Source organism: Telopea speciosissima, chromosome 4, assembly GCF_018873765.1.
Source record: "Telopea speciosissima isolate NSW1024214 ecotype Mountain lineage chromosome 4, Tspe_v1, whole genome shotgun sequence".
NCBI classification, from domain to species: Eukaryota; Viridiplantae; Streptophyta; class Magnoliopsida; order Proteales; family Proteaceae; genus Telopea; species Telopea speciosissima.
Window position 1 is genome coordinate 38,450,354 of NC_057919.1, and position 24,581 is coordinate 38,474,934.

Consider the following 24,581-nt stretch of genomic DNA (forward strand, 5'->3'; position numbering starts at 1 on the left):
GGAAGGAAGGGAAACTGTCAGCCAATTGGGAAGGACCATATATAGTTTCCAAGCAAATACGTTCAGGGACCTACCGCTTGAAAACTCTAGGGGGCAAGAAGGTAGACCGTACCTGGAACTCAGAACACCTGAAGAAGTACTACTAGTAAAAGTAGTAGTAGCAGTAGAAGCACTGAAGCAACACCGCCAGTAAGAGTAGTAGTAGCAGTAGCAGTAGTAGAGTCGGCTGTCAACCATGGTACACACTAGATAGCAATTTTCCAGGATAATTTGAAAAATCTCATTTGAAGTAAATAGTTGATTTCAGGTATACTTGTCTACTTCTACTACTCAACCGGATCACCTCCACCACACCAAGGTCCGTCAACCACCAAGGTCCGTAGACCATCAAGGTCCAATGACCACCAAGGCGTAATGCCACCAAGGTCCATAGACCACCAAGGTCCGATGACCACCAAGGCGTAATGCCACCAAGGTCCGTAGACCACCAAGACGTAATGCCACCAAGGTCCGTAGACCACCAAGGCCCGATGGCCACCAAGGTCCATAGACCACCAAGGCGCAAGGCTACCAAGGTCTGTAGACAACCAAGGCACAATGCCACTAAGGTCCGTAGACCACCAAGGCCCGTTGACCAACAAGGTCCGTAGACCACCGAGGCGCAATGTCACCAAGGCCCGTTGGCCAACAAGGTCCGCTGACCACTAAAGACATGACACCCCAAAGGACTACAGACCACCAGGGGTTGAAACTCATTGAAGCAACAAGGATCACATAAGTGCTACATCCACATCAAAGGAAGAAAGAATCAAGTACTACAATTCGAGAAGAAAGTAAACATCATAATCCAAAAGTTCAAATCCAAAGAACACATAAGCTCAGGGAGCATCTGATGGAGGAGCGGCATCCGACCCAGCAGAGGACATCATGTCAGCCTCTACAAGGCGAGAGACGCTCTCCTCTAGTAAGACTGCACCCTCCTCTATCATCGTAGAACCCTCCTCGGGAGAAGCACGAACCCCAGCAGCAGCCTCAGGGAGCAGCGTGGTGACCTCCGGGAACTCCGAGAAATCATAACCTGGGGTCTTCTGTAGAACGTGAACCACCAAGTCCCTGATGCTTGCATCATATATCTCCTAGTTGTACTTATAAAAGTACGCAGTGATCTTAGAAGATTACTGATACCCCACTACCGCTCGCTTCCCTGCCTCAAACAGCTCAACCTCGTGACTCTGCCTCAAGGCACGAAGCTCCTCCTCCAAAGCCCGGACTCTAGATGAACTCTGAGCCACTGCTGTAGTAGCCACCCTGTGCTCCTCCGAGACACTCCTCTCACGAGCCACAGCCTCCTCCTGGGAGGCCTTATGACCCTGAAGCTCCCTCTCCATGATCTGCATTGCATGCTTTAGGTGAACCTCACGAAAAGCATGACCCTCCAGATGGAGCACCGCCTCTATAACATGATGCTGGACCTGCAACCAACATGGCTGTCAAGGGAGAGAAGAATGACTCACAAAAGTCATATCCTGGTAGAGGCCCTGCGATAGGAAGGCGTCACTAAACCCCTGAATGACAGAATGCTTCGCAGGGAGCCTCCCCATATCCAACCACTCCCGACATACTCCACGACTGGCCAACGTCGCTCCCTCCTGAAGATCCACAGGAAGCTCCAAAGGGGAGGAAGTCGGCGGGGCTATAGCAGCGTCAACAGAAGAAGAGACCACCCCTTTGCCCTTAGAAAGGGCTGGAGCGGCAGATCCAGGGGCGGAGACGGGAGGAGACGTCCGTGGAAGAATCATGCGTGGCCCAGTCCTCACCGTACCAGAGGAATCAGGACACCCTTTTGCTTGGTCCCAACAACTGCGGAAGGAGAAGAAGTAAAAGCGGACGGAGCCGCACCAGCAGAACCATCCCCAGGAGAGGAAGGCTGAGTACTCCTCTTCCGCAGGTTGGAGCAAAAGACATCAAGATCTGGTCGTATGTCTACTACACAACGACATCCAATAAAAAACATAAAGCAAGTCAGACAAGGGGTACATGAAAGAAAATTATATGAGCAAACACCAAAGAAGCCAAATATCTTACTAGGACTCAACTTCCAAAGGCATAGGAAAGCCTCATAATCCAACTGTTGGACGTCGAATGGGTTGCATCCCTGACACCGCCGGAGGGACTCATGCTCAAAGTCGCCTAACTCAAGGGGGAGGTTCATACTCCTGACATCAATGGCCTCCCAGGCAGACCGTAGTGCACATCGAGGGACCATGGCAAAAAAGAAGCGGTCCCTCCAGGTCTTCACCGAGTTAGTGATCCCCACAAGAGGATCAACAGAAGCAAGGGACCCCTTAGGGAGGCGACGTGCGAAGTGATAACATCCACTGATGAGCACATTTATGTGTGAAATTTTAGGGCATAAATTATACATTTTACCACATTGGACAGAGTTACTCGGTGCTTTCTTGTGCTTTTCAGGGTTTAGGTGAATTCTTGTGAAAATGAAGGAGATGATGCTAAGGAGATGTTTTTAAGCTTTTTAGAAGTGTAAATGGATGCATAGCCCATCGAGTCAGCTTCGCAATGGTTCAAACGGCACTTAATTCCGAGTTGAAACGAAGGAGTTATGGCCGTTTCCGTAACGACGCGTGAAAATGGTCTGTAGGGGTTTATTTATAATTATTGACAGTCGGATGGGGACAAAGTGAAGCGGAAGTTCGGATTTTAGGGGCCTTAATGCAATTATCAAAAGTTACTTTACTGTACCCGAAAGATTCCATTTGGAAGGCTCTGGACAGTCCAACTTCAACTTGAGATATCTTGGGCTCCCTAACTCCGAATTGGATGAAATTTGGGTCTATTTTGTGTGATTTTTCGCAAGGAACACAATGGTGAGACCTATATAAGCACCCCATGCTCCACGTTTTCTGAAGGACAGAATGGGTATTTTATTTATTCTTGAAGGAATCCTAGTCATCACCCTTACTCTCTCTTTCTTCCAACTTCTCAAGGGCACTTCTGGAATTCTACTTGGGATAGATTTATATTTTCTCATCTATGGAAGGTTGAAAAATCAAAGATGCTTTGATTTTATTGCTTGGAGAAGATATCTACAAAGAAAAGGAAGCACTTGTTAGAATTGGAAGTTTATTTTTCTAGGAATAGAAAGTCTATGTAAACAATCTTCTCTTCTTCTTCTTTCTATTTTTTCTTTTTTCTTAGGATTCAAGGCATTGTAAAAGAGGAAAGAGAAGAGAATATTCTCTTTTCTTAGGGAATATTTCTCCTACACTTCCATCTTCTCTCTTCTCCTCTCTTCCACCTATAAATACCCCCTACCTCTCTTGTAAAAATTTGCTCATTCACTTAGTGAAATTTCTTCTCTTCTTCTCCTTCTAATTTGTGATTTTTGGCTTTTCTAAGTTCTAGTTTGCTTTTATAATTTTTAGTTAATGGTTATAATAGGTTTAGTTTATGCTTTAATTTCAATTTAAGTCTTCAATTGGGTTGTAATTTCTTAATTCTAGTTTAGATTTTAAGCCTTCTAGTCTAAGTTCTTAAGTTGAAGACAAGACTTGAAGATTTAGAAGAGGAGGCCATGGTAAGTTTATGCAAGTATTCAAGCTTTTCATTTACATTCATGCAAGCACATCCAGGTTTTACTATCTAAACTCTCAATCTCATTCTCCATCTCCTCTATCTCTCTCTATCTTCTTCTTCTTCCCTCTCTATTTCTTTTATTTTAATTTTATATGGTTGTGGTTTATGGATGCATTTTTATTCCCTTATTTCTTTTTATGTGGTTAGTATGTGTGGCTGCATTTTTATTCCTTTCAATTCGCTTTAGTTTGATAGGTTAGATGCTCATGTGTTAGGACGCCGATTTAATCCCTTAATTTTGTTAGATGCTTATGAGTTAGGATGCATTGATTTTCGTTAGTTTAATTAGTTTAATTTAACACTTTAATTTGGTTCATTTTGCATTACTTTTAAGTTAGTTAAATAGAGTGGCGTATATCTCCTCGTGTTTGACCCGTAGCTACGATTGACCCGTACGGCTTGCGGTTTTATTTTAACTCAAACAAGTTTTTGGCGCTGTTTCGGGGAGATTATTGTCCATTTTATTTATCTGATTTTTAAGTAGTTCAAGTGTTTTAGTTTATTATTTTTCTTTTTTTTTTTTGAAAAAATAAATAAAAAAATCAGTTTTTGAAAACCTCTTCTTGTTTCTCTTCTGTTTCAAATAGTGTGCGCCCAATCTAAAGTTCTTCATATGCTTCAACCCTCCATCTTTTGGTGTCCCTCATAGGATTAAGTTACCTATGACGCTACATCTTGACTTGGTTGGGTGGATTGACATGTGACTTATCTTTGGAGGTGACCACTCTTGATAACAGAAAGCGACATAGTGAGAGTGTTGGAAACATAAACGTATAGTAGACCTCCATTCTACATCGAATCCATATTGAGTCGCACGTAGGTGGCTATAGAAGACTATACGGGTTCCCTCTGTCAACCTATATGGCATCCTTACGCCTTTTGAACCATTGTTTCGATTTTTGAGGGATAGAGATGCACTATCTACCTTGGGGTCCCTCTTGTTTCTAGTTTTTTTTTTTTTTTTTTTTTTTTTTTTTTTTTTTTTTAAGTGTTTTATTTTTCTTTAATTTTTCTAAAGGAGACCTCATATCTATTTAGGTGGCTAAGGTGTGGACTCGTGATTCAAGTAATCGTCTTATTAGAAGACCACCTTCTCTACCACCTTTGACCATGGGTGACCAACAACCCAAGACTCTTAAGGATAGGTTTTACCCCACCAGGGCTGCACATGCCCTCATGCATTAGTCCGCTGTTGTTACAGGGAATAACTATGAACTCAAGACCAACTTCATCAAGATGCTACCCCATTTTCATGGGATGGCTAATGAGGATGCATATCTCTTCCTTAGGGAATTTGAGGAGGTCCGTGTTCTAATTAAGGTCCGAATTTGACCGATGATGCAGTTAGGCTTAGGTTTATACCCTTTGCCCGAAAGACCAGGCCAAGAAGTGGCTCTATGGATCGCCAACAAACTCCATCAATACATGGGATGAGTTCACCATTGTCTTTTTGAGAAAATTCTTCCTCTTCACAAGACCAATAAGCTTAAAAGTGACATCCTCCATTCGGCGAAACCACATGAGTCCTTTTCTAAATTCATGGAAAGATTCAAGGACCTCCTCTTAGAATGCCCTCACCATGGTTTTGACTTGTGGCACTATGCCAAATTATTTATGAGGGTATTGATTATCGACCAAGCAACTTGTAGAGTCTATGTGTCCAGCAGCTTTACTTCTTTTTCTCGAGGAGAATGATGCATGGACATTCTTAACCAACTTGGTCGATAAGACTAGGGAATGGGAATCTTCCCAAGAGGCTGAAAGGACCACTAAGGGGTATCTCATTGAGGGTATGCCAGCCAAGGAGGCCAAACTTGATAGCCTCATAAAACGGTTGGAGTCCATAGTTCTTAAAGAGTCTATACCAGCTTAATCCGGTCAACCAGGTCAACCATGTGTCGGTATGCGTTGGTGCCAAACCCCTGGACACCTTTCGAGGAATGCCCCAACACCTTGGTGGGCAATTCCAAACGAGAATGTAAATGCTCTCTACCAAAATAACCCATATAGCAATACTTACAATCCAGGATGGAGAAATCACCCCAATTTCTCATGGAATCAAGGGAACCAAGCAAGCCCATCCAACTTTAACCATCAAGGCCAGGTTGGTGCCCAAAGGACCAACTATGCACCACAAAGCCAAGGAATGTCTCCTAACCCCTTTCCCCTCGTCCTCATCCAGGACCTTCTATTAATTCCGCTAGGCCTCCTCTCCTTGCACCTTATCAAGAACCCCGTGGTTTACCAATATAGGAGAGGCAACAAGACGAATGAGATGGACAACAAGATAGCTCTTCTCATGACAAGCCACAATAACATGGAAAAACAACTCAACCAGCTTGTCACAATCGCATGAGAGGGAAACAGGAAGTTACCTAGCCACTGAGCCAAATCCTAGGCATCAGGTTCATATTAAGCAAGGTACCCAAGCTCCTCCAACCAATGTTGCACAAGGCCAACAGCACCAAGGGCCCTCCGCAGGTAAATGTTGTTTATGTTTTAAGGAGTGGCCGTGAGTATCAACAGCTAGTGCACCTCGTCTTTATCATCTCATACTCTTGTTGACTCTCCCCCTTCGAAGAGGCCATTGAAGTGCCTCTTATCGTTTCGTTTCTCGATGAACCTAAAGATATACAGATGATTTGGTTGAGGAAACCAAAGAGGATTCTCGTTGAGGAAGTTAAAAAGACCAACCCCGAAAGAATTTATACCCCACCGCCCCTTTCCCAAATAGGTTGGTTAGCAAGAAGTCTCCTTCGTGGAGAAGATATTGGATGTGTTCAAACAGTTGGTGAATATCCCCTTGTTGGATGCTATTGCCCTGATCCCTTATGCTAAAGTCCTCAAAGACTTATGCACCCAAAAGCGGACCACCAATGTGCCCAAAAAGGCATTCTTGGCTGCTAACATTAGTTCTCTAATCTCACAACTGTAGCAGCCAAGCATAAGGATCCGGGAAGCCCCACCATCTCTTGCACTATAGGCCATACTACTATTGATCATGCCTTATTGGACCTTGGTGCAAGTGTGAACCTCTTACCCTTTCATGTCTACCAACAACTGGGATTGGGAGAACTAAAACCGACCAAAATTACTCTTCAACTTGCAGATCGGTCGGTTAAAGTTCCTAAGGGAATGATTGAGGATGTCCTGTTGAAGGTTGGGGAATTTATTTTTCCTGTAGATTTTATTGTTTTAGATACCCAACCCACAGCCAACTTCAAGGACCAAATCCCAATCATATTGGGTAGACCATTCCTAGCTACCAGAATGCTTTAATCAATTGCAGGAATGGTCTCATGAAATTATCTTTGACAATACTTCGTTGACTTCAATGTGTTTAGGTTGGGCAAGCAGCCGACATGGATGAAGAGGTGCATATGCTTCAAGGATTTCCCGATGATATTGATACGTTCTTTGAGATTGATTTTGATTCGGGATTTCAAGAATGTATGCAAGAATTGGAGGGTGTTGATGATACTCCCTTATCTGAGGTCTGGAGCATCCAACCACCTTTGGAGCCCCTTGGACCCCTATCCACTTCCATTCCCAAATCCTCTATTATTGAGCCCCCCACATTAGAGTTGAAGGCATTGCCCTCCAACCTCAAGTATGTCTTCTTAGGACATGATCATACTCTTCCTGTTATTATTGCTTCGATTTGACTTCTATTCAGAAGAAGAGTTGATTAAGCTTCTAAAGGATAATAAGGAAGCCATAGGTTGGACCATGTCTGACATCAAAGGTATTAGCCCCTCCATTGTTCAACATCATATACATCTGATGGAGAGTTCCACACCTTCTAGGGAACCCCAAAGGAGGGCTAATCCTGTGATGAAAGAGGCAATCAAGAAAGAGATCCTAAAATGCTTGGATCATGGCATCATTTATCCTATTTCTGATAGCCAATGGGTGAGTCCTGTGCAGGTTGTGCCTAAGAAAGGAGGAGTCACTGTAGTTGAGAATGCTAAAAATGAGTTGATTCCAACCCGTATCCAAACAGGATGGAGAGTGTGCATTGACTATAGGAAATTGAATGCGGCAACTTGGAAGGACCACTTCCCCTTACCTTTTATTGATTAGATGTTAGAGAGACTAGCTGGCCATGAATATTATTGTTTTCTTGATGGTTATGCAGGCTATAACCAAATTCCTATTGCTCTAGAGGACCAACACAAGACCACTTTCACATGCCCTTATGGAACCTTTGCTTACCGGCGTATGCCTTTTGGGCTTTGCAATGCCCCTGCTACATTCCAAAGGTGCATGATGAGTATCTTTTCTGATATGGTAGAGCACTTCCTAGAGGTGTTTATGGATGATTTTTCTATTCATGGCTCTACTTTTTCTAATTGCTTGCATCATCTCTCTTTGGTTCTTAAAAGATGCATAGAAAAGAACTTGGTCCTAAATTGGGAGAAGTGCCACTTCATGGTAAAGCAAGGTATAGTTCTTGGTCACATTGTGTCCAAAGAAGGGATCAAGGTTGATAGATCTAAGGTGGACCTTATAGCCAATTTACCACCACCCAAGAGTGTGAAGGACATTCGATCTTTTCTTGGCCATGCAGGTTTTTATAGAAGATTCATCAAGGACTTTAGCCGATAGCTAGACCTCTCACCTCTCTTTTGGCAAAGGACTGCCCATTTGATTTCTCTTCGAGTGTCATGATAGTTTTGAGCAATTGAAAAGAGCGTTGACTTCAGCCCCCATTATTCAAGCTCCAATTTGGACAGCTTCATTTGAACTTATGTGTGATGCCTCCGATTTTGCTATAGGGGCTGTTCTTGGGCAAAGAATCAATAAATTGCCCCATGTGATTTATTATGCAAGTAGGACTCTTAATGATGCACACTTAATTATACCACCACCGAGAAAGAATTTTTAGTCGTTGTGTTTGCTTTAGAGAAGTTTAGGCCCTACTTGGTTGGATCACATGTGATTGTTTATACCGACCATGCAGCTATCAAATATCTTGTGCGAAGAAAGATGCCAAGGCTCGCCTCATTAGGTGGGTCCTTTTGTTACAAGAATTTGATCTTGAAATTAGGGATAAGAAAGGGTGTGAAAATTTGGTTGCGCACCATCTATCCTGGCTGCCTAATTCCTTGATCGTTGATTCTCCACAACGAGAATTTTCCCGATGAGTATCCGATGGCGGTGTCTAGTGAACCTTGGTTTGCCGACATTGTTAATTATCCGGTTACTGGTGTGACACCGCACATTGGTCCACCCAAGATAAGAATCGCTTTCTTTTCACAAGTTAAGTATTTCTTTTGGGATGATCCTTATCTTTTAAGACCGCCCGGATCAAGTAACCGGAGATGTGTCCCCGATCATGAGCAACAATCTGTCTTATCTTTTGCCATGATCAGCTTGTGGAGGCCATTTTGGGCCTAATAAGATCGGCCAAAGTTTTACAAAGGTGGATTTTATTGGCCTAGTCTGCTTAAAGACGCTTTTACTTATTGCAGGGCATGTTCTTCATGCCAATCCTTAGGGCGTCTTACTAAGAGAAATATGATGCCCCTCAACCCAATTCTGGTGGTTGAGGTGTTTGATGTATGGGGTATTGATTTCATGGGGCCTTTCCCTAACTCTTTTGGTAACCTGTACATATTACTTGTCGTGGACTATGTGTCCAAATGGATTGAGGCGTTGCTTGTAAGACCAATGACCACAAGGTGGTTGTGAAATTTCCGAAAGAGAACATCTTCTCCCGTTTTGGTACTCCGGCTCTCATTAGTGATCGGGGCAAGCATTTTTGTAATCGGCCTTTTGAGGCCCTCATGAAAAAGTATGGTGTCGTCCATAAGTTGGCCACACCCTACCATCCCTGCACATGGCCAGGTTGAGGTTTCAAATAGGCGATCAAGCAAATTCTTGAGAAAACCATCAACCCGAACCGCAAGGATTGGTCTAACCGATTGGTAGATGCGTTGTGGGCCCATAGGACAGCCTTCAAGACCGATCTTGGTCAATCTCCGTACTGCCTCGGTGTATGGAAAGGCATGTCACTTACCTGTAGAGATTGAGCACAAGGCCTTTTGGGCTATCAAGAAGCTTAACTTTGACCTACGCACCGCAGTGCCCATAGGAAACTCCAACTATCCGAGTTGGAAGAGCTTAGGAATGAGGCATATGAGAATGCCCGAATTTACAAGGAAAAACCAAGGCTTTCCATGATAGGCACATTTTGAGAAAATCTTTGAGGTAGGCCGAATGTTTTGTTGTACAATTCTCGCTTGCATATCTTTTCGTAAGTCTGCGTTCTAGATGGGATGGGCCCTATATTGTTCAAAAAGTTTATCCTCATGGGGTGTTGAAGTCCTCAATCCAAGTACAGGAGCTACTTTCAAGGTCAATGGCCAAAGATTGAAGCCGTACATAGAGATGCCTACTCCAGCTTGACGAAGAGGTCATGAATCTCCATGAGCCTCTTTACCTTGACCCCGATATCCTGGTATGTATCCCCTCCCTTGTCCTTATTCTTTCTTTCTCGCATGCATTGAGGACACTGCATGAATTAAGTCTCTTCAAAGATTGAATTTTGAATTTTGTGAATTTTGATTGTGGCGATAGTTTTTGGGTATGTGCATAAGTCTCTTCAAATTGCAAAGCAAGAGTGAGAGGGAATTAGGTGCCCTCCTAGCATGCGAAATAATAAAAAAATCCCTTTTCAAGGATGTTAGTTGGTTTGTATCCGGTGATGGGGATTGAGTTTGAAAATATGAGTGCTACTTCATGTGATGGTTAGATTCTTCTATGTGTTTATGGACCCCTTTGATCTTTTGGCTAGTAGTTGAGACCAATTTGTTTGTGCCAAGGCAAGGCATGAAAGTGGAAGTGAATGAAAAAAAAGAAAAAGAAAAAACAAGGAACGAAAAGAAAGTGGAATTCCTTAGGACTAGACAGAATCGTGCCTCATGAAGCAGGGTGACTTGATCGAAATTCCTTGGAAGGAAACTCAAAAAAAAAAAAAAAAAAAAAACTCTTGCATCAATGTCTCAATGTCTTATGGATATATGCAAAAGCGAAGCTACCAAGTATTTGGGTGAACTGTGTATGCTCCACCATGTCATTCAGAGAACAAAGAGTGGAGTAGAAATAGAGTTTGTGGTTGAGAAAGAAAAAACTTTTGCCTTAATGCCTGAAAAAAAAAAAGTATGGTCAACAATACTCAATGCCTAAGTCTTTGGTTCCATCGATGCTATGGGGGGTTTACTTGAAGGTGAGTAGTGTTCAGAAAATATGAGGAGATCCCTTGAACTTGATGCATGCTTATTACTTGAATTGATGTGGGGTGATAAAATTCAAGTGTGGGGGAACCTTTGGCTCCTTGATCTTTAGTTGAACACTTTTTTGGGATTATGTGCACTGTCCTACTTATGCCATGATTAAAATTTACAGCATTTATTTACAATTGAATTTTGGGTGTATATTCACTGCAAACACTCACGAGACACAACTCGTCCAATAGGGGTAACCTAGGGGTTTAAAGGCTTGTTGCACATGCTAAGTGCAACCGTGATTCCTACGAAAGTGAGTTAGGATTTTCTGCATTCTAGGTTAATTTTTGTTTTTGCTTTACTTGAGGACAAGTAACGTTCAAGTGTGGGGGAATCTGATGAGCACATTTATGTGTGAAATTTTAGGGCATAAATTATACATTTTACCACATTGGACAGAGTTACTCGATGCTTTCTTGTGCTTTTCAGGGTTTAGGTGAATTCTTGTGAAAATGAAGGAGATGATGCTAAGGAGATGTTTTTAAGCTTTTTAGAAGTGTAAATGGATGCATAGCCCATCGAGTCAGCTTCGCAATGGCTCAAACGACACTTAATTCCGAGTTGAAACGAAGGAGTTATGGCCGTTTCCGTAACGACGCGTGAAAATGGTCTGTAGGGGTTTATTTATAATTATTGACAGTCGGATGGGGACAAAGTGAAGCGAAAGTTCGGATTTTAGGGGCCTTAATGCAATTATCAAAAGTTACTTTACTGTACCCGAAAGATTCCATTTGGAAGGCTCTGGACAGTCCAACTTCAACTTGAGATATCTTGGGCTACCTAACTCCGAATGGATGAAATTTGGGTCTATTTTGTGTGATTTTTCGCAAGGAACACAATGGTGAGACCTATATAAGCACCCCATGCTCCACGTTTTCTGAAGGACAGAATGGGTATTTTATTTATTCTTCAAGGAATCCTAGTCATCACCCTTACTCTCTCTTTCTTCCAACTTCTCAAGGGCACTTCGAATTCTACTTGGGATAGATTTATATTTTCTCATCTATGGAAGGTTGAAAAATCAAAGATGCTTTGATTTTATTGCTTGGAGAAGATATCTACAAAGAAAAGGAAGCACTTGTTAGAATTGGAAGTTTATTTTTCTGTAAATAGAAAGTTCATGTAAACAATCTTCTCTTCTTCTTCTTTCTATTTTTTTCTTTTTCTTAGGATTCAAGGCATTGTAAAAGAGGAAAGAGAAGAGAATATTCTCTTTTCTTAGGGAATATTTCTCCTACACTTCCATCTTCTCTCTTCTCCTCTCTTCCACCTATAAATACCCCCTACCTCTCTTGTAAAATTTGCTCATTCACTTAGTGAAATTTCTTCTCTTCTTCTCCTTCTAATTTGTGATTTTTGGCTTTTCTAAGTTCTAGTTTGCTTTTATAATTTTTAGTTAATGGTTATAATAGGTTTAGTTTATGCTTTAATTTCAATTTAAGTCTTCAATTGGGATGTAATTTCTTAATTCTAGTTTAGATTTTAAGCCTTCTAGTCTAAGTTCTTAAGTTGATGACAAGACTTGAAGATTTAGAAGAGGAGGCCATGGTAAGTTTATGCAAGTATTCAAGCTTTTCATTTACATTCATGCAAGCACATCCAGGTTTTACTATCTAAACTCTCAATCTCATTCTCCATCTCCTCTATCTCTCTCTATCTTCTTCTTCTTCCCCCTCTATTTCTTTTATTTTAATTTTATATGGTTGTGGTTTATGGATGCATTTTTATTCCCTTATTTCTTTTTATGTGGTTAGTATGTGTGGCTGCATTTTTATTCCTTTCAATTCGCTTTAGTTTGATAGGTTAGATGCTCATGTGTTAGGACGCCGATTTAATCCCTTAATTTTGTTAGATGCTTATGAGTTAGGATGCATTGATTTTCGTTAGTTTAATTAGTTTAATTTAACACTTTAATTTGGTTCATTTTGCATTACTTTTAAGTTAGTTAAATAGAGTGGCGTATATCTCCTCGTGTTCGACCCGTAGCTACGATTGACCCGTACGCTTGCGGTTTTATTTTAACTCAAACATCCACCTTCCCCCTTCTTTAACACATAGAAGTACAAGAATAGGGGGATGGTAGCAACATGCCCCAATCGGGCAAAGAACACATAAAAGCCCAGGACCACCCGCCAAGAGTTGGGCAACACCTGCCCAGGGATGAGATGATAGTGCTCCAACACTAACTCCACAAAGCGGGGGATAGGAAAGCGAAGGCCATGGACGAAGAAAATGTAGTAGAGGCAGACCTCATCCGCCTGGTGAGAATAGGCATGGTCATCAGGCCCTGGGACGCGAAGCACGACCTCAGAAGGTATATGGAACTTTCGACGAAGTGACACCAAGTCTGAGGGGGTCACGATGCTAGGAATGTGGGCCGACTTACTCTGAGGATCTCCAGCAGAAGAGGAGGCCTTGGAGACCCTGCTACGACCCCCACGGGAGGTAGAATCCCTAGAAACCTCCTCCTCCTCATTACTAGCAACAAGGGGAGACAATGGAAGGGAAGTGTTCGCAGAAGAGAACGACCTCGAAGAGGACTCCCTGGAGGGAGACCTAACCACAACTATAGCCGGGTCGGAGTGGCTAGACGATGACATGGACATATAACAAGAGCAGGTTAGCTACTTACTTAGAGCGACAACCTCACCAAGTCAAGCAACGGACCACAAGTGAATGGATGTCAACCTGTAACCATCAACATGCACAGCCCGTCACACAAATAATGATACCAAAAAAAAAAAAATGTATGCTTACCGAGTACAAGTGGGAGTGGATCGAGGACACCCAAATGGGAGTGGATCGAGGACACCCAAGTGGGAGCGGATCGAGGACACCCAAATGGGAGTGGATCGAGGACACCCAAGTGGGAGAGGATAGAAGACACCCAAGTGGGGGTGGATCGAGGACACCCAAGTGGGAGAGGATCGAGGACACCCAAATGGGAGTGGATCGACGACACCCAAGTGGGAGTGGATCGAGGACACCTGAACGGGAGTAGATCGAGATGAGGACGTGCGAATGGGCGAAGATTGCTGGACCGACGCGAAAGGGCAAGGTCGCCCCTAGCGGGCGAGGACAGCGAGCGGACGCGAATGGGCGAGGATGTGAACGGGCACCGACCAAGGCGGGGACGCCCGATGGGCGACCCACGAATCATGAACGGCTTCCACCAAGGACGAGCACTGATGTGTGTTGATCAGGCCCCAGACGAAGCGTGGTCAAGGCAAGCTAAGCACCAACCAAGGATGAGCATGTACGCGAAGCAACGGCCAAACACCAAGCCATATGTGCCACAAAACCAACCATGGCCCAAGGACTAGAAGAAGCCAAGAGATAATGGTCAACAAGCAAAAGGATGGTACACCACTCTTTGTCACCAAAAGACAAACACCTTGTGGGCAACAAAAAGTGAAGGCCAAATGCAAAGCAAAGGAGGAGATTCAAAAAGCAAAAAGTGAAAAGCAAGAGAGAGAGAAGTGAAAAGCTGAAAAGCAAGAAGAAGACAAGAGTATATATCTACAAAAAGAAGGGAAAAAGAGAAGAAAAGACAAAAAGTGGGGAGAGGAGAGACCTAAACCCACAACCTCTCCCTTACCAAGCAATTCGCAGGCAAGACCTTGAAGAAGAAATTATTTATTGAAAACCCCTTGAGGGGCACACAAGCATGAAGGATACTCTCTTGAGCACTCCGCTCCAAGAGAGTGGGGGGCAAATAATGAACCCGAAATAGAGCTGACCAATTAGAGGCTGCCACGTTGTAGAACCAAAGATGAGCCATACCAAGGACAGGAGAAGATCGGGCATGGACCACCCTCAGGCCAACGCCCCCTTGGGCGAACACCCCTTGGGGAGAACACCCCTTGGGGCGAACTCCCTTGGGCGTGGTCCCCCCGGGAGAACACCCCTTGGGGCGAACTCCCTTGGATGTGGTCCCCTCGGGAGAACACTTCTTGGGAGGAACACCCCTTGGGCGTGGACCCTTATGCACGGGGACAGAAGTGCTGAAGCATGGTAGATAGAGAGAGTACTACCACCACCAATTGTAGGACTCACACTGCCTCCAGAACTCTAGGCCACTGCCTGCCAGTCAATGTAGTCAAACCGAACTCATACACCCAGAATCTATCTACAGTCTATCCATCCAAGACACCAAGCCCATCATGATACAATGTCTCTAGGGAAAACGACCTATCAAGAGTGAGCCCTGCTATCCAGGGACTCTATCTACTATCAAGGACACCTCACATCAACTGGGACTCTCCACACCGCCACACTCTACTATAAAAGGGAAGGTAACCTACCCCCTCGACCATCTGGAATTCTAACTATTTACTCATCTGTTTGCTCAGAGAGATCTAACTTAGGCATCGGAGAGTCCTAGGCCAGAACCACACCGGTTCTCCTTTGTCACCCAGGGTCTTTTGCAGGTTACGACACTCGAAGAACCGCTGAGCAATTTCTCGACGCAACACTGGGCATCCCCCAACCACAATCTTCACCAACTTCAGATCCCTCTCTTCCGGCAGAGCCTCCACGGATAGCTCCCATCTGAGCACGCAGTTAAACTGCGCCAGATTACCTGTTGATGCTGAGAACCCCATGCAAGAGATCAGAATTAAAAACCAAAATAAAACCACCTGAATTAAAACCCTTAGCCAACAATCAAACAAAAAAACCAAAATAAAACCATCAATCCTTGACAAGGGTTCCGCCACTTCTCTTTGCACACACGACCCCCCCAACATCCTCACAATATATGTTCAATTACTACAAATTGCATAACAGTTTGAACTTTAAAGCTTACAGCTAATTAAAAAGAACCAAAATAGCACTATGTAATCTACTCTCAAAGATCAGCATAACAGTTCTTCAGGGCTGAAACCACCTAAGCCCTCTCACCACGAATCCTCCTGGCCAATTGAATGTCCTTAGGCATTATCGTAACTCGCTTAGCATGAATGGCACAAAGTTCTCAATGATTACGTTTCTGAACTCCTCGTTGTATGAAATTGACATTCCAAAAAAGTAGGTTCCCTAAGTCCATACAAATTGAAGGAGGCGACAATATCTGAGTCCGTTGATGAGTTTCTGCTGCTGCTGTTGCTGCTCTTGTTCTGTGGTGAAGTTGATGAGGAAGAAGATTCTTCCCAGAGCTTGAAGGGTTTGAGAAGCATGACGCGCCCGGACTTGTTTAAGAGTTCGTAGACCTTGTTGTTAGTGTCGGGTGTTAACTGAAGGGCTTCTCTATTGATGGATGCATCGCCTGAAAAATCGAACTCGCCAAGGTTCTGGGCTGGACTGAAGCCGCTGAAATTATAGTAGTTTTGGGGTTTTTCGCTGAAGATGTGGCCGGGGATAGAACTAATAACAGAAGAAAAAACACAACGTCGGCGGAAACAAACATCTCGTCCGATTACTGGGTAAGTGTGCAAGAAATTGTTCCAGTTTTTATTCATAAACTCATCTTCCCCAAACCCTAAACGATTTGGGGAAGATGAGTTGCAGGGTTTTTTTTTTTTCCAGGTAAGGTCATTTTGGTCATTTTACCCTATCAAGGGGGCAGAATGGTCCATCAATGTTCAAAAACTGGAATCCGTTATAATATAACGTCTCTGTCTAACGGTAGGGACTATAGTGGTACTTAGTTTGGAAAGCAGGGGTGCATGTGGAATTAGTGAAAGTTCAGGAGGCAACTGTTAAGTTTGGCCATTTTTAGGGGGGCATTTGGAAATAACCCTAATGTTATTATACCTTAGGTGCAAGAAAACTTTCTCCATAAAATTATATTCTTTCGAAGGACAGGAGATCAGTGCCAGATTGCATGGCCCCGCACCCAAGCACAAAAAGGATGTTGGAAGCCTATGCATACTCCCATTGGTCCCGCACTAGTGTAAGGCCACGCCACCTGGCAATCTTCTTTTTTCCTTTTTCAAAATTATATTTTACCCCCCTCTTGCACACTTTTTGTTTTCTTGGTAAAGCTCCTCTTTTTTTTTTTTTTTTTTTTTTTTTTTTTTTTTTTTTTTTTTTTTGGGTATGATGGGACTTGGATCCTGTCAGCGTGCAGCAGTGTGCAGCGCCTGGGATTGAACAGGCATTTTTACCGCCTTGCCCCCTACCCAACGCCCTGCCTAAACAAGGGTAAGGCGGTCAAAGTGCCTGCTCAATCCCAGGCGCTGCACAAGTGCTGCACGCTGCCCGGATTGACAGGATCTTTTTCCCATAGATTGGGGCTAAATATTTCAATAGTATAGGACAATAGTATATTCTATCCCATGGTGTCCATATGTAATGCTGAATATAACGACAGTTCACCAAAGATGGTGTCATGGTGAGATCCATATGCTGAGTTTAATCTATATAGTCTATAGATATTATGAGTAGATTACGACATTATTGGACTGTGTAGTAGGGACTAGGGACCACAAGAAAAGCGATAGTTGTTTGGCGGCCCAATGACAATGTGACTTCAGCTGTGGTGGTGGTGGTGATGGTGGGGACGGCGGGGTACTGCAGAGGATTTTAAGTGAACGCGATGAATGAGCAGCCCACCTTGTCCTTCCCTGCACCCGCCAACGCCTGGTTGGAGGTTTGCTTCGATTTTATCATCACTACCATTAAGGAAAGAATTAAGAGCGAGAAACAAGGGTGGGGAGAGAGGGACGTACGGGGAAAGTGACGAGGGGTTTCCTTCTACGTCTCCTGTGCTTTCTTCTTCTTCTTTAACTCTCTCAGAAAAGCATAAGAAATTTTCACCGGGAGTGGCTTAATTTGTGGCACTAGGACATTTATCTTGCGACTTTTGGATAGATTTGTGTTGGGTTCGTTTCAAATTTTCCCCTCCCCGGTGGGTTTTTCTGTTGTTGTCGGTGAAAATGATGGTTGCTAACAGTTTCGATCTCTGGCAGAAAGATGCGTTCTTCTCTGCCGCCGAGGAGGTTCAGAATTCCACAGACATGTATGGTTTTGGATTTTCGGGTGTTTTCTGTTTTCAAATATTTCATTTTGAAGGTGTTTGGTGATGTGGGTAGGAAGGGTTTTTGAGTTGTGTTTCTGCTTATTAGGTTGTTTTGTCAAATTTGCTGTATTGTTTTCCTATAATTGATGGGTTTATTCCGTTTCTTTTTCCTGGGTTTGTTTAATTTATAGTTCTTGGCCATTTGAAGGATTTTGGCAGTTGCGTGTATTGGGTTATGGTTTGCAGGTTAATTTTGGTTTTTTATTGGCTTTTTTCCAGAATGGAATCGGTATACAGGACTTGGTTCAGGGAAAGGAGAGATGGTTTAGGACCAGAGGATTCAGAGGAGCTACGCAGGGAGCTGCAAATCACTTTAGGCACAGCAAAATGGCAGGTTGGCTTCAGATTTTATTTCTTCAAATTGTGTCTCTGTTATTTTGTTTATAGAGTTCTTTTAAAATATCATTTCCATGGATCAGTTAGAGAGACCCTGTTCCATTTTCTCATTTCGTTCCTGCAATTGTTAGTTTTCTTTTCTTCAATAATGCTTTGACTGTAAGAGTTTTTGCTGAATCAGTTGGAAGAGTTTGAGAGGGCCGTCAGATTGAGCTATGGAAATCGTTCTGAGGACAATGCAACAGCCAGGCATAATCAATTCATTGCAGCCATAGAAGAACAGATATATCGTGTAGAGAAGGCATTAATAGAATCCCTGGACGAGGAAGGGAAGAAACCCCTGCGATGGGTAAACTTGGATGAGGAAGAGCGTGATGATTTAGCTTCATTTCTTTCTAGAACTCCAGAAACCTCGCAAGGTACTAACGAGGGAAACAACGATCTTAGACCTCCAACAGATAGCTCTCTTAAGGGGAATGATCAAAGGAGAAAAAAAATTGGAGATTTTCATATTGATCCTGCCTGCAGAATAGATAAGCCAGATTGTGTGACGGATTTTAAAGAGGTTGCGACACTGAAGAAAGATTCTAATTATGTAGTAGAAGTAGAAGCAAGAGAATCTCCTGTAACCAAGGATGATTTAAGCTGTCAAGTAGAGAAATCAAATGGTCATAGAAGAACATGGAGTACACCAAGCTTTGGTTCTTGGAAGATTGTAATAGCAGATGAGGATGAACAGAGAAAAACATTAGTGGAAAGTGATGAATCCACAACAAACGGCAAAGGATTTAAGAATAGCTTCAGGAAGCTAAAAGGTGGAGACCATCTCCAGGCTAAAGGAAGGATTTCAAGTTGCCTGAACTTGAAAGGAGTCAATTTTCTTTCTCAGGTCAGATTAAACTTTCCTGTTCTTTAAGTTAATACTTGAATGTTGTTTTATGGTTCATGTACGATAGATAGAAATTTTAGAAACTCTGGGTTTTTAATTAGTAAATATGTTGATTCTAGAACAGAGTGGTTATAATAGATTCCAGAGAAATCTAACTTGTGCACGTTTTGCAGATATTTGGACGGGTGGCTGGATCTCCGAGACAAATACAAGGTTCACAGCACATGCAGTTTTGCTCTCTCCAGCTTGTGCTTGTGGGTGTACTAGCTTTTTTCTTATTTGGTATGCTCATGATCTCTATTGCTTGAATTAATGTAATACATTAATCATCAAGGAATAATTTTTAAATGAGAATTTAGTTAATCAAAACCTTCATTTAACTGGAATTTCTTTTGTCCTTTTTTCTCTTTTTCATTTGTGGGTTGGTTTGGGGATTATGGGGTCGTGAAACATGAGAAGATGTAGATAGAAAACTTCCTAACAACAACTTCAATTATGGTATGAACGATCTGAAGTACAGCATCATAAACACTGGATATGGTTTGATTGTGTGCATTGAGCTGCAACCAATAAGGAATGATATGGTTCAAGTTGAGAAAAGGGGTTACGCCATAAATAACTTGACCTGTAGTAAGAAATACATTGATGAGTATGATTTTATGAGAGATATGAATGACAACAGGTAAATAAGATGAAGCTGTCTTGAGTTGAGTTGAGTTATCTAATCCTCTAAAATCGATACATATTGTATCAGTTTTGATGCAGGAAAATTGGTTTGATGTGCAGTACAATCCATTTATATGGGTTAGTAAGGTTAAAGAGCTTTTGAAGAGTTCTTATTTTAGCCTTTCTTGGGTCCGGGAAAGATCATAATAATAAATACACTTATGTTCAGAGATAAATCAATCATTTTTGGATATTACTTAGTCTAAGTGTTACTCACTTTGAACTTTATGGAATTTAAACATGCATGGGACCAGCTTATAATTTTAGATTTTTAAAGATCCCAGTGCACGGTTAGTGTAATTCTCTGAGGGTATTGTGAAAAACTTCAAGCAGATTTGACAAAGGCAAGTGTGCAGTGTAACTTCCGAGTATAAAATAGGTAGTTGATCTTCGGAAGCATTTTATATACTAGTCTGTCAAACTTAATGGCCCTTGCAACACATTCCAGAAGCCCATGATGTGGGTAAAACAATGTGAGTAACATTCAAATCCTGGAAATGGAAGAGACTGCATTTTACCCATCATAAAAATCATAGGAACCACATATATGCTGGGATTTCATTGTTCATATTTCTGTAAATGTACCTTTACTCAAATTATGTCAGTTCCTATTTTTTATGAATATTATTTTGTTTAGATGTGTTTACAACATAATGGATTTAAATGGCTGGGAATTTCATAGGTGGCAGCTTAGGTGGAAATTCAACATATTCATAGGAACCTCTAGTTTAGTATTCCCTGGAACTTGGGACAAAGGCCTTCTTGTTAGGTTATCTATTCAATTATGTTCAAACCGCAATGATACCTTTTCAAGGGGTAGAATTAAATTCAGGAGGGTACAGGGCTGATATGGACTGAGTGCTTGGCAAATCTTAGGTTTCCACATAAGATGAATGTTATATAATGACCACATCATTTCTCTCTGTGGCTAAAAGAGGATGGTCATCAAAGAATGGATTCTACTAGGTAAGTCAACATCTGTAATTGTTATCCACCAACCTATATCCTCCATTTCTCTGGCTACAGTTTTGTTAGTTAAGGAAGTCAGATGATTGACTGCGGGTGGACCTTGGTTCAACGGTAAGGTTGCTCCATTATGACCCAGTGCTCATGGGTTCGAGTCTCAGGAATCAGCCTCTCCGCGAAGTGGGGGTAAGGCTACATACATTATGACCCTCCCCAGACCCCACAGCGGCTCAGATGATTACAAAGCACTCAATGAGAAGTTTGCCGTGGCCAATTATTATATGATGCGATCCCGGGATCGAAACCTTATGGGCTTGCTATGGACCCACCCAATCTCTAAATAGACCAATATGTAAATGGGATGGGAATCTTATAATAAAACAGAATTCCCAAGGGCCTATTGGTAGACAAAGAAGCAATGTGACACAAAGGGACTTTATGATATTAAGGAAGGGGTTGACTAGGTATTATGTAAGCTAAGAACATTTGGTAACTAAGATTAAAAGAACGGGGTTAAAACTAGAATTGAGAAGTAATAAGGGACAAAGAAGATAATAAGAAGATGGAAGGGTAGATAGGTCTTTAAACCAAATAAGAAGAATAGTGAGGGGAGGGGGGGGGGGGAAGAAGTCATCTTAAACCTTGTGACTGTGTGCAAGGCGGAAGACCAGACTATGTTCAGATAGATAAAACTCTTTCAAAACAGATCCAATGAATCTGAAATCATAGGAGATGGTTCTCCACTCAGATTTCTTCTGAATCTGTTTATACCCCAATTTTGGCTAGAAGGAAAAAGAGGTTATTTGAATTTTTGGGTTTAAGTTGACTGAGGTTGGTTCTTATTTGGCCGGGATAAGGCACGTGAATGCATGACCGATTCGTTGTCTTTATTGGAAGAGTTTGACGGTTAAAGAAGAGAGGTTGTAACCACCCATTGTAGGATATGGGTAGGTACTTTATTGGAAGAGTTTGAACGTTAAAGAAGAGAGGTTGTAACCACCCATTGTAGGATATGGGTAGGTACTAGGTAGTTCTATGGATTGAAACCGTAAGTTTATATCATCCCCAAGCCCTTTGGTTAAAAGTATAAATAAGGAAGCAAAAGGAGGAGACGGGACACTTTTCACTGAATCAACAAAATCTGCATTTTTACTTTTGGAGTAGGAGTAAATTAGAGTTAGTGTAATTTGTTCCAAGTGTAATCCCTTTCAAGAGGTTTTATACTATGAACTTTCATCGGTCAACAGAACAAAAGATTTCTGGAAATACAAAGGCATCTCCAATTTCTGTTTCTGTGTCATCTACTACCTCTCTGTTCCAGCATGGAAGAAAGTCCTTGGAGTACTGAGGCAGGAGTAGAATCCATCTTCGCCTGAAACAAAGTTTTAAATAGTTTCCTTAGTCAACAACTGTCTCCAGGCCGAAGAAATTTGGGGAAACAGAATCCAATTGATAGCAGGTCAAAAAATCATGGAAGATAAACATAGCTCCTTGAAATTGATCCCAGCAGCAGGATAGGTAACTCTGTTCTGAATTTTCAGTCCAGAGGCAATCTTATGAAACCAAACTGGGTTGATTGCATTGCCTATGGGGAAGGATGTTACCACTAAAATCTGAGAAGGAAAAAGAAGACAGGAGAGAGATCAAAATCAAAATAAGGTTACTGCTAGTACCGCTAGAACAGTGTTTTTTAAGCAGTTGGTGAAGGAGAGTAACAGTAATCGAGAAGGAACAGTAGGATAATGAGAAAACAAGAAAGGAGGGAAGAGGTGGGAAACTAACCTGAGAAGGGAAGCCAGCAGTCGAATCACCTTCACCTCTCACAAACTCGGCATAAACTAAAATATTTTCATTCCAATTCCAAATCTTTTTTTGGGTGAATGGATAATACATTAAAGAAAAGAAAGACAAAATCCAAAAGCAAGCAAAGGCTAGCAAGGGTGTAAGACCCCAACAAGTAAAAACAAAACAACCATCAAAAGGGATACAACAAAACCAAGGGGGGCAGCTAAAACAACCAAACTAAAGGGAGAGGGGGAGGGGGGGGGGGGAAGAAAAGAAATCCTAATTGGTCTCTAAAACTGAAATAAAAAAATAGACTAGAACTTGACTCGCAAACTCTAGTTCTACTAACATATCTAATCTCAACATAATAAAAAATAAAAAAAAAAGTAAATTACAAACTTATCACTATTGATTGAGCTCGACCCTGCCTTGCACCTGCATCATTATGCTTCATAGTTATAGGACTTGTAATTGTAATATTAGTAATACGTATATGTTAGCACAAATAGTCCAACGTAATACTCTATAATTTTATTTTTGACAAAACTCAACTGGAACACTCTTGTTTGTTTGAAAGATAAAAAGACATTTTAAAAACTGTTTCATAGCCCTCCAGAATAAGTCTGCTGAAAGGTCAATTGTGCACCTAGGCAAGTCTTTCGCTCCCAAAATGGAAGTCTTCTTCCTCTTACTCCTAAGTTGAGCCTAGGCTTAAAACACTCTTTTGGCTGGTCTTGACATGCAATACATAGGTGTTATAATTGGAGGAATTAGTATGGAAATCTCAGATCTCCTAAGCAAAGTCTGTCAATATCTTTGGTCCTGAGCTGCATACATGCTGTATATGGCTTTGTGGATCCTTGGCATATTTATCAAATGGACACCATAGACTTCTCTAAGTGAAAATGCTGTCTGGAATGGAATTTAAAATCAATTACTTCTCAGTGTAGTACTAAAGGTGAGACTTTCTTTTTCATTTTAGCTTTATTTTGGGAGTGTACAATTCAACTCTTAAAGAACAATCTTTTCATATTGTGGATACCCTCTCATATCTTCATTTTTCCCCCCTTATCTTTTTTGGCCTGGATCATTACATAACAATACTGAAAACTTATCTTTTTTTTTTTTTTTTTTTTTTTGGAGAGGGTGGGGGTTGTTCAGATTAGGAGGGACCTTCAGCCATCATTTTTGTTTTCTTTATTTAATTATTGTTCTGTGTTGATAGAAATCATGCTAAAACTTGGTTTTAATTACTTGCAGTCCCTTTTGTACTGTACACAACATAAGGAAGATTGAGTCATGATCAGGATTAATGGTATCGTGCAACCTCGTAAAATCATTTTATGTGATCACCAATGTTGCATCTTTCGTTTCCAGTTGTATTTCCTTTCTACCAATGAAAATAGTAAGATTGTACAAGGACATTTCATTCTTGTACCTCAGCACAAAGCATATCCTATTGGAATGTCAATATTAATTGCCCAAAAAGGATTCCCAGTTAGATGCAGAAATAGAAATAAACAAGCATGGGTTGGACGAGGATTTGTTTCAAAAGCATTAGAGGCTGATGCAGCAGCTCTCAAACTTTTTGAGTATATTGATGCAGAAAGTTCCTTAATGGCAACAGACTGTGAGGAGACAGTAGAACCATGGTTTGAGGAATCAATATCGGATCAGTTGATTCGTATCATTATTGGTAGAGACTAATATTGATTCTTGATTGATCCCATATCGATGGATCGGTATGAAACAAGGGTAAAAATGAGAAGTTCTTTCTTAAGAAAACAAGGGCAAATTTGTCTGATCTAAATCGGTATGGGCCGATGCAATACTGATCCTGATACCGATTTACTAAAACCCTGGGTGGAACTGCTCAAAATGTATTACCAAGACTGGCCATGAGTGGAGTTTTCAG

The 24,581-nt window shown here is 41.8% G+C and overlaps 1 protein-coding gene across 3 annotated transcripts; it reads left to right on the top strand.

The window, feature by feature from the left end:
- The first annotated feature begins 17,618 nt into the window (after positions 1-17,618).
- On the top strand, positions 17,619-24,069 carry LOC122660389. 3 transcript variants are annotated; one of them, XM_043855683.1, is made up of 5 exons: positions 17,620-17,904; positions 18,184-18,298; positions 18,482-19,189; positions 19,363-19,471; positions 23,927-24,069. In XM_043855683.1, the coding sequence occupies exons 1-5, from the start codon at positions 17,822-17,824 to the stop codon at positions 23,950-23,952; spliced, it is 1,041 nt and encodes a 346-aa protein (XP_043711618.1). In that variant the 5' UTR covers positions 17,620-17,821; the 3' UTR covers positions 23,953-24,069. The 3 variants fall into 3 exon arrangements, with proteins under 3 accessions (XP_043711619.1, XP_043711618.1, XP_043711620.1); XM_043855684.1 differs by lacking the exon at positions 23,927-24,069 and having other exon boundaries at positions 17,619-17,904; positions 18,482-19,163; positions 19,355-19,603; XM_043855685.1 differs by lacking the exon at positions 23,927-24,069 and having other exon boundaries at positions 18,482-19,114; positions 19,352-19,603.
- The last annotated feature ends 512 nt before the right edge of the window (positions 24,070-24,581 follow it).

What these genes read in the sequence shown, in the direction of transcription:
- LOC122660389 (XM_043855683.1), top strand. Translation starts at nt 17,822, where the DNA reads ATGATGGTTGCTAACAGTTTCGATCTCTGGCAGAAAGATGCGTTCTTC. An exon ending in TAGGCACAGCAAAATGGCAG is followed by an intron (nt 18,299 to 18,481) that starts GTTGGCTTCAGA and finishes TTGCTGAATCAG; the next exon opens with TTGGAAGAGTTTGAGAGGGC. An exon ending in GAGTCAATTTTCTTTCTCAG is followed by an intron (nt 19,190 to 19,362) that starts GTCAGATTAAAC and finishes CACGTTTTGCAG; the next exon opens with ATATTTGGACGGGTGGCTGG.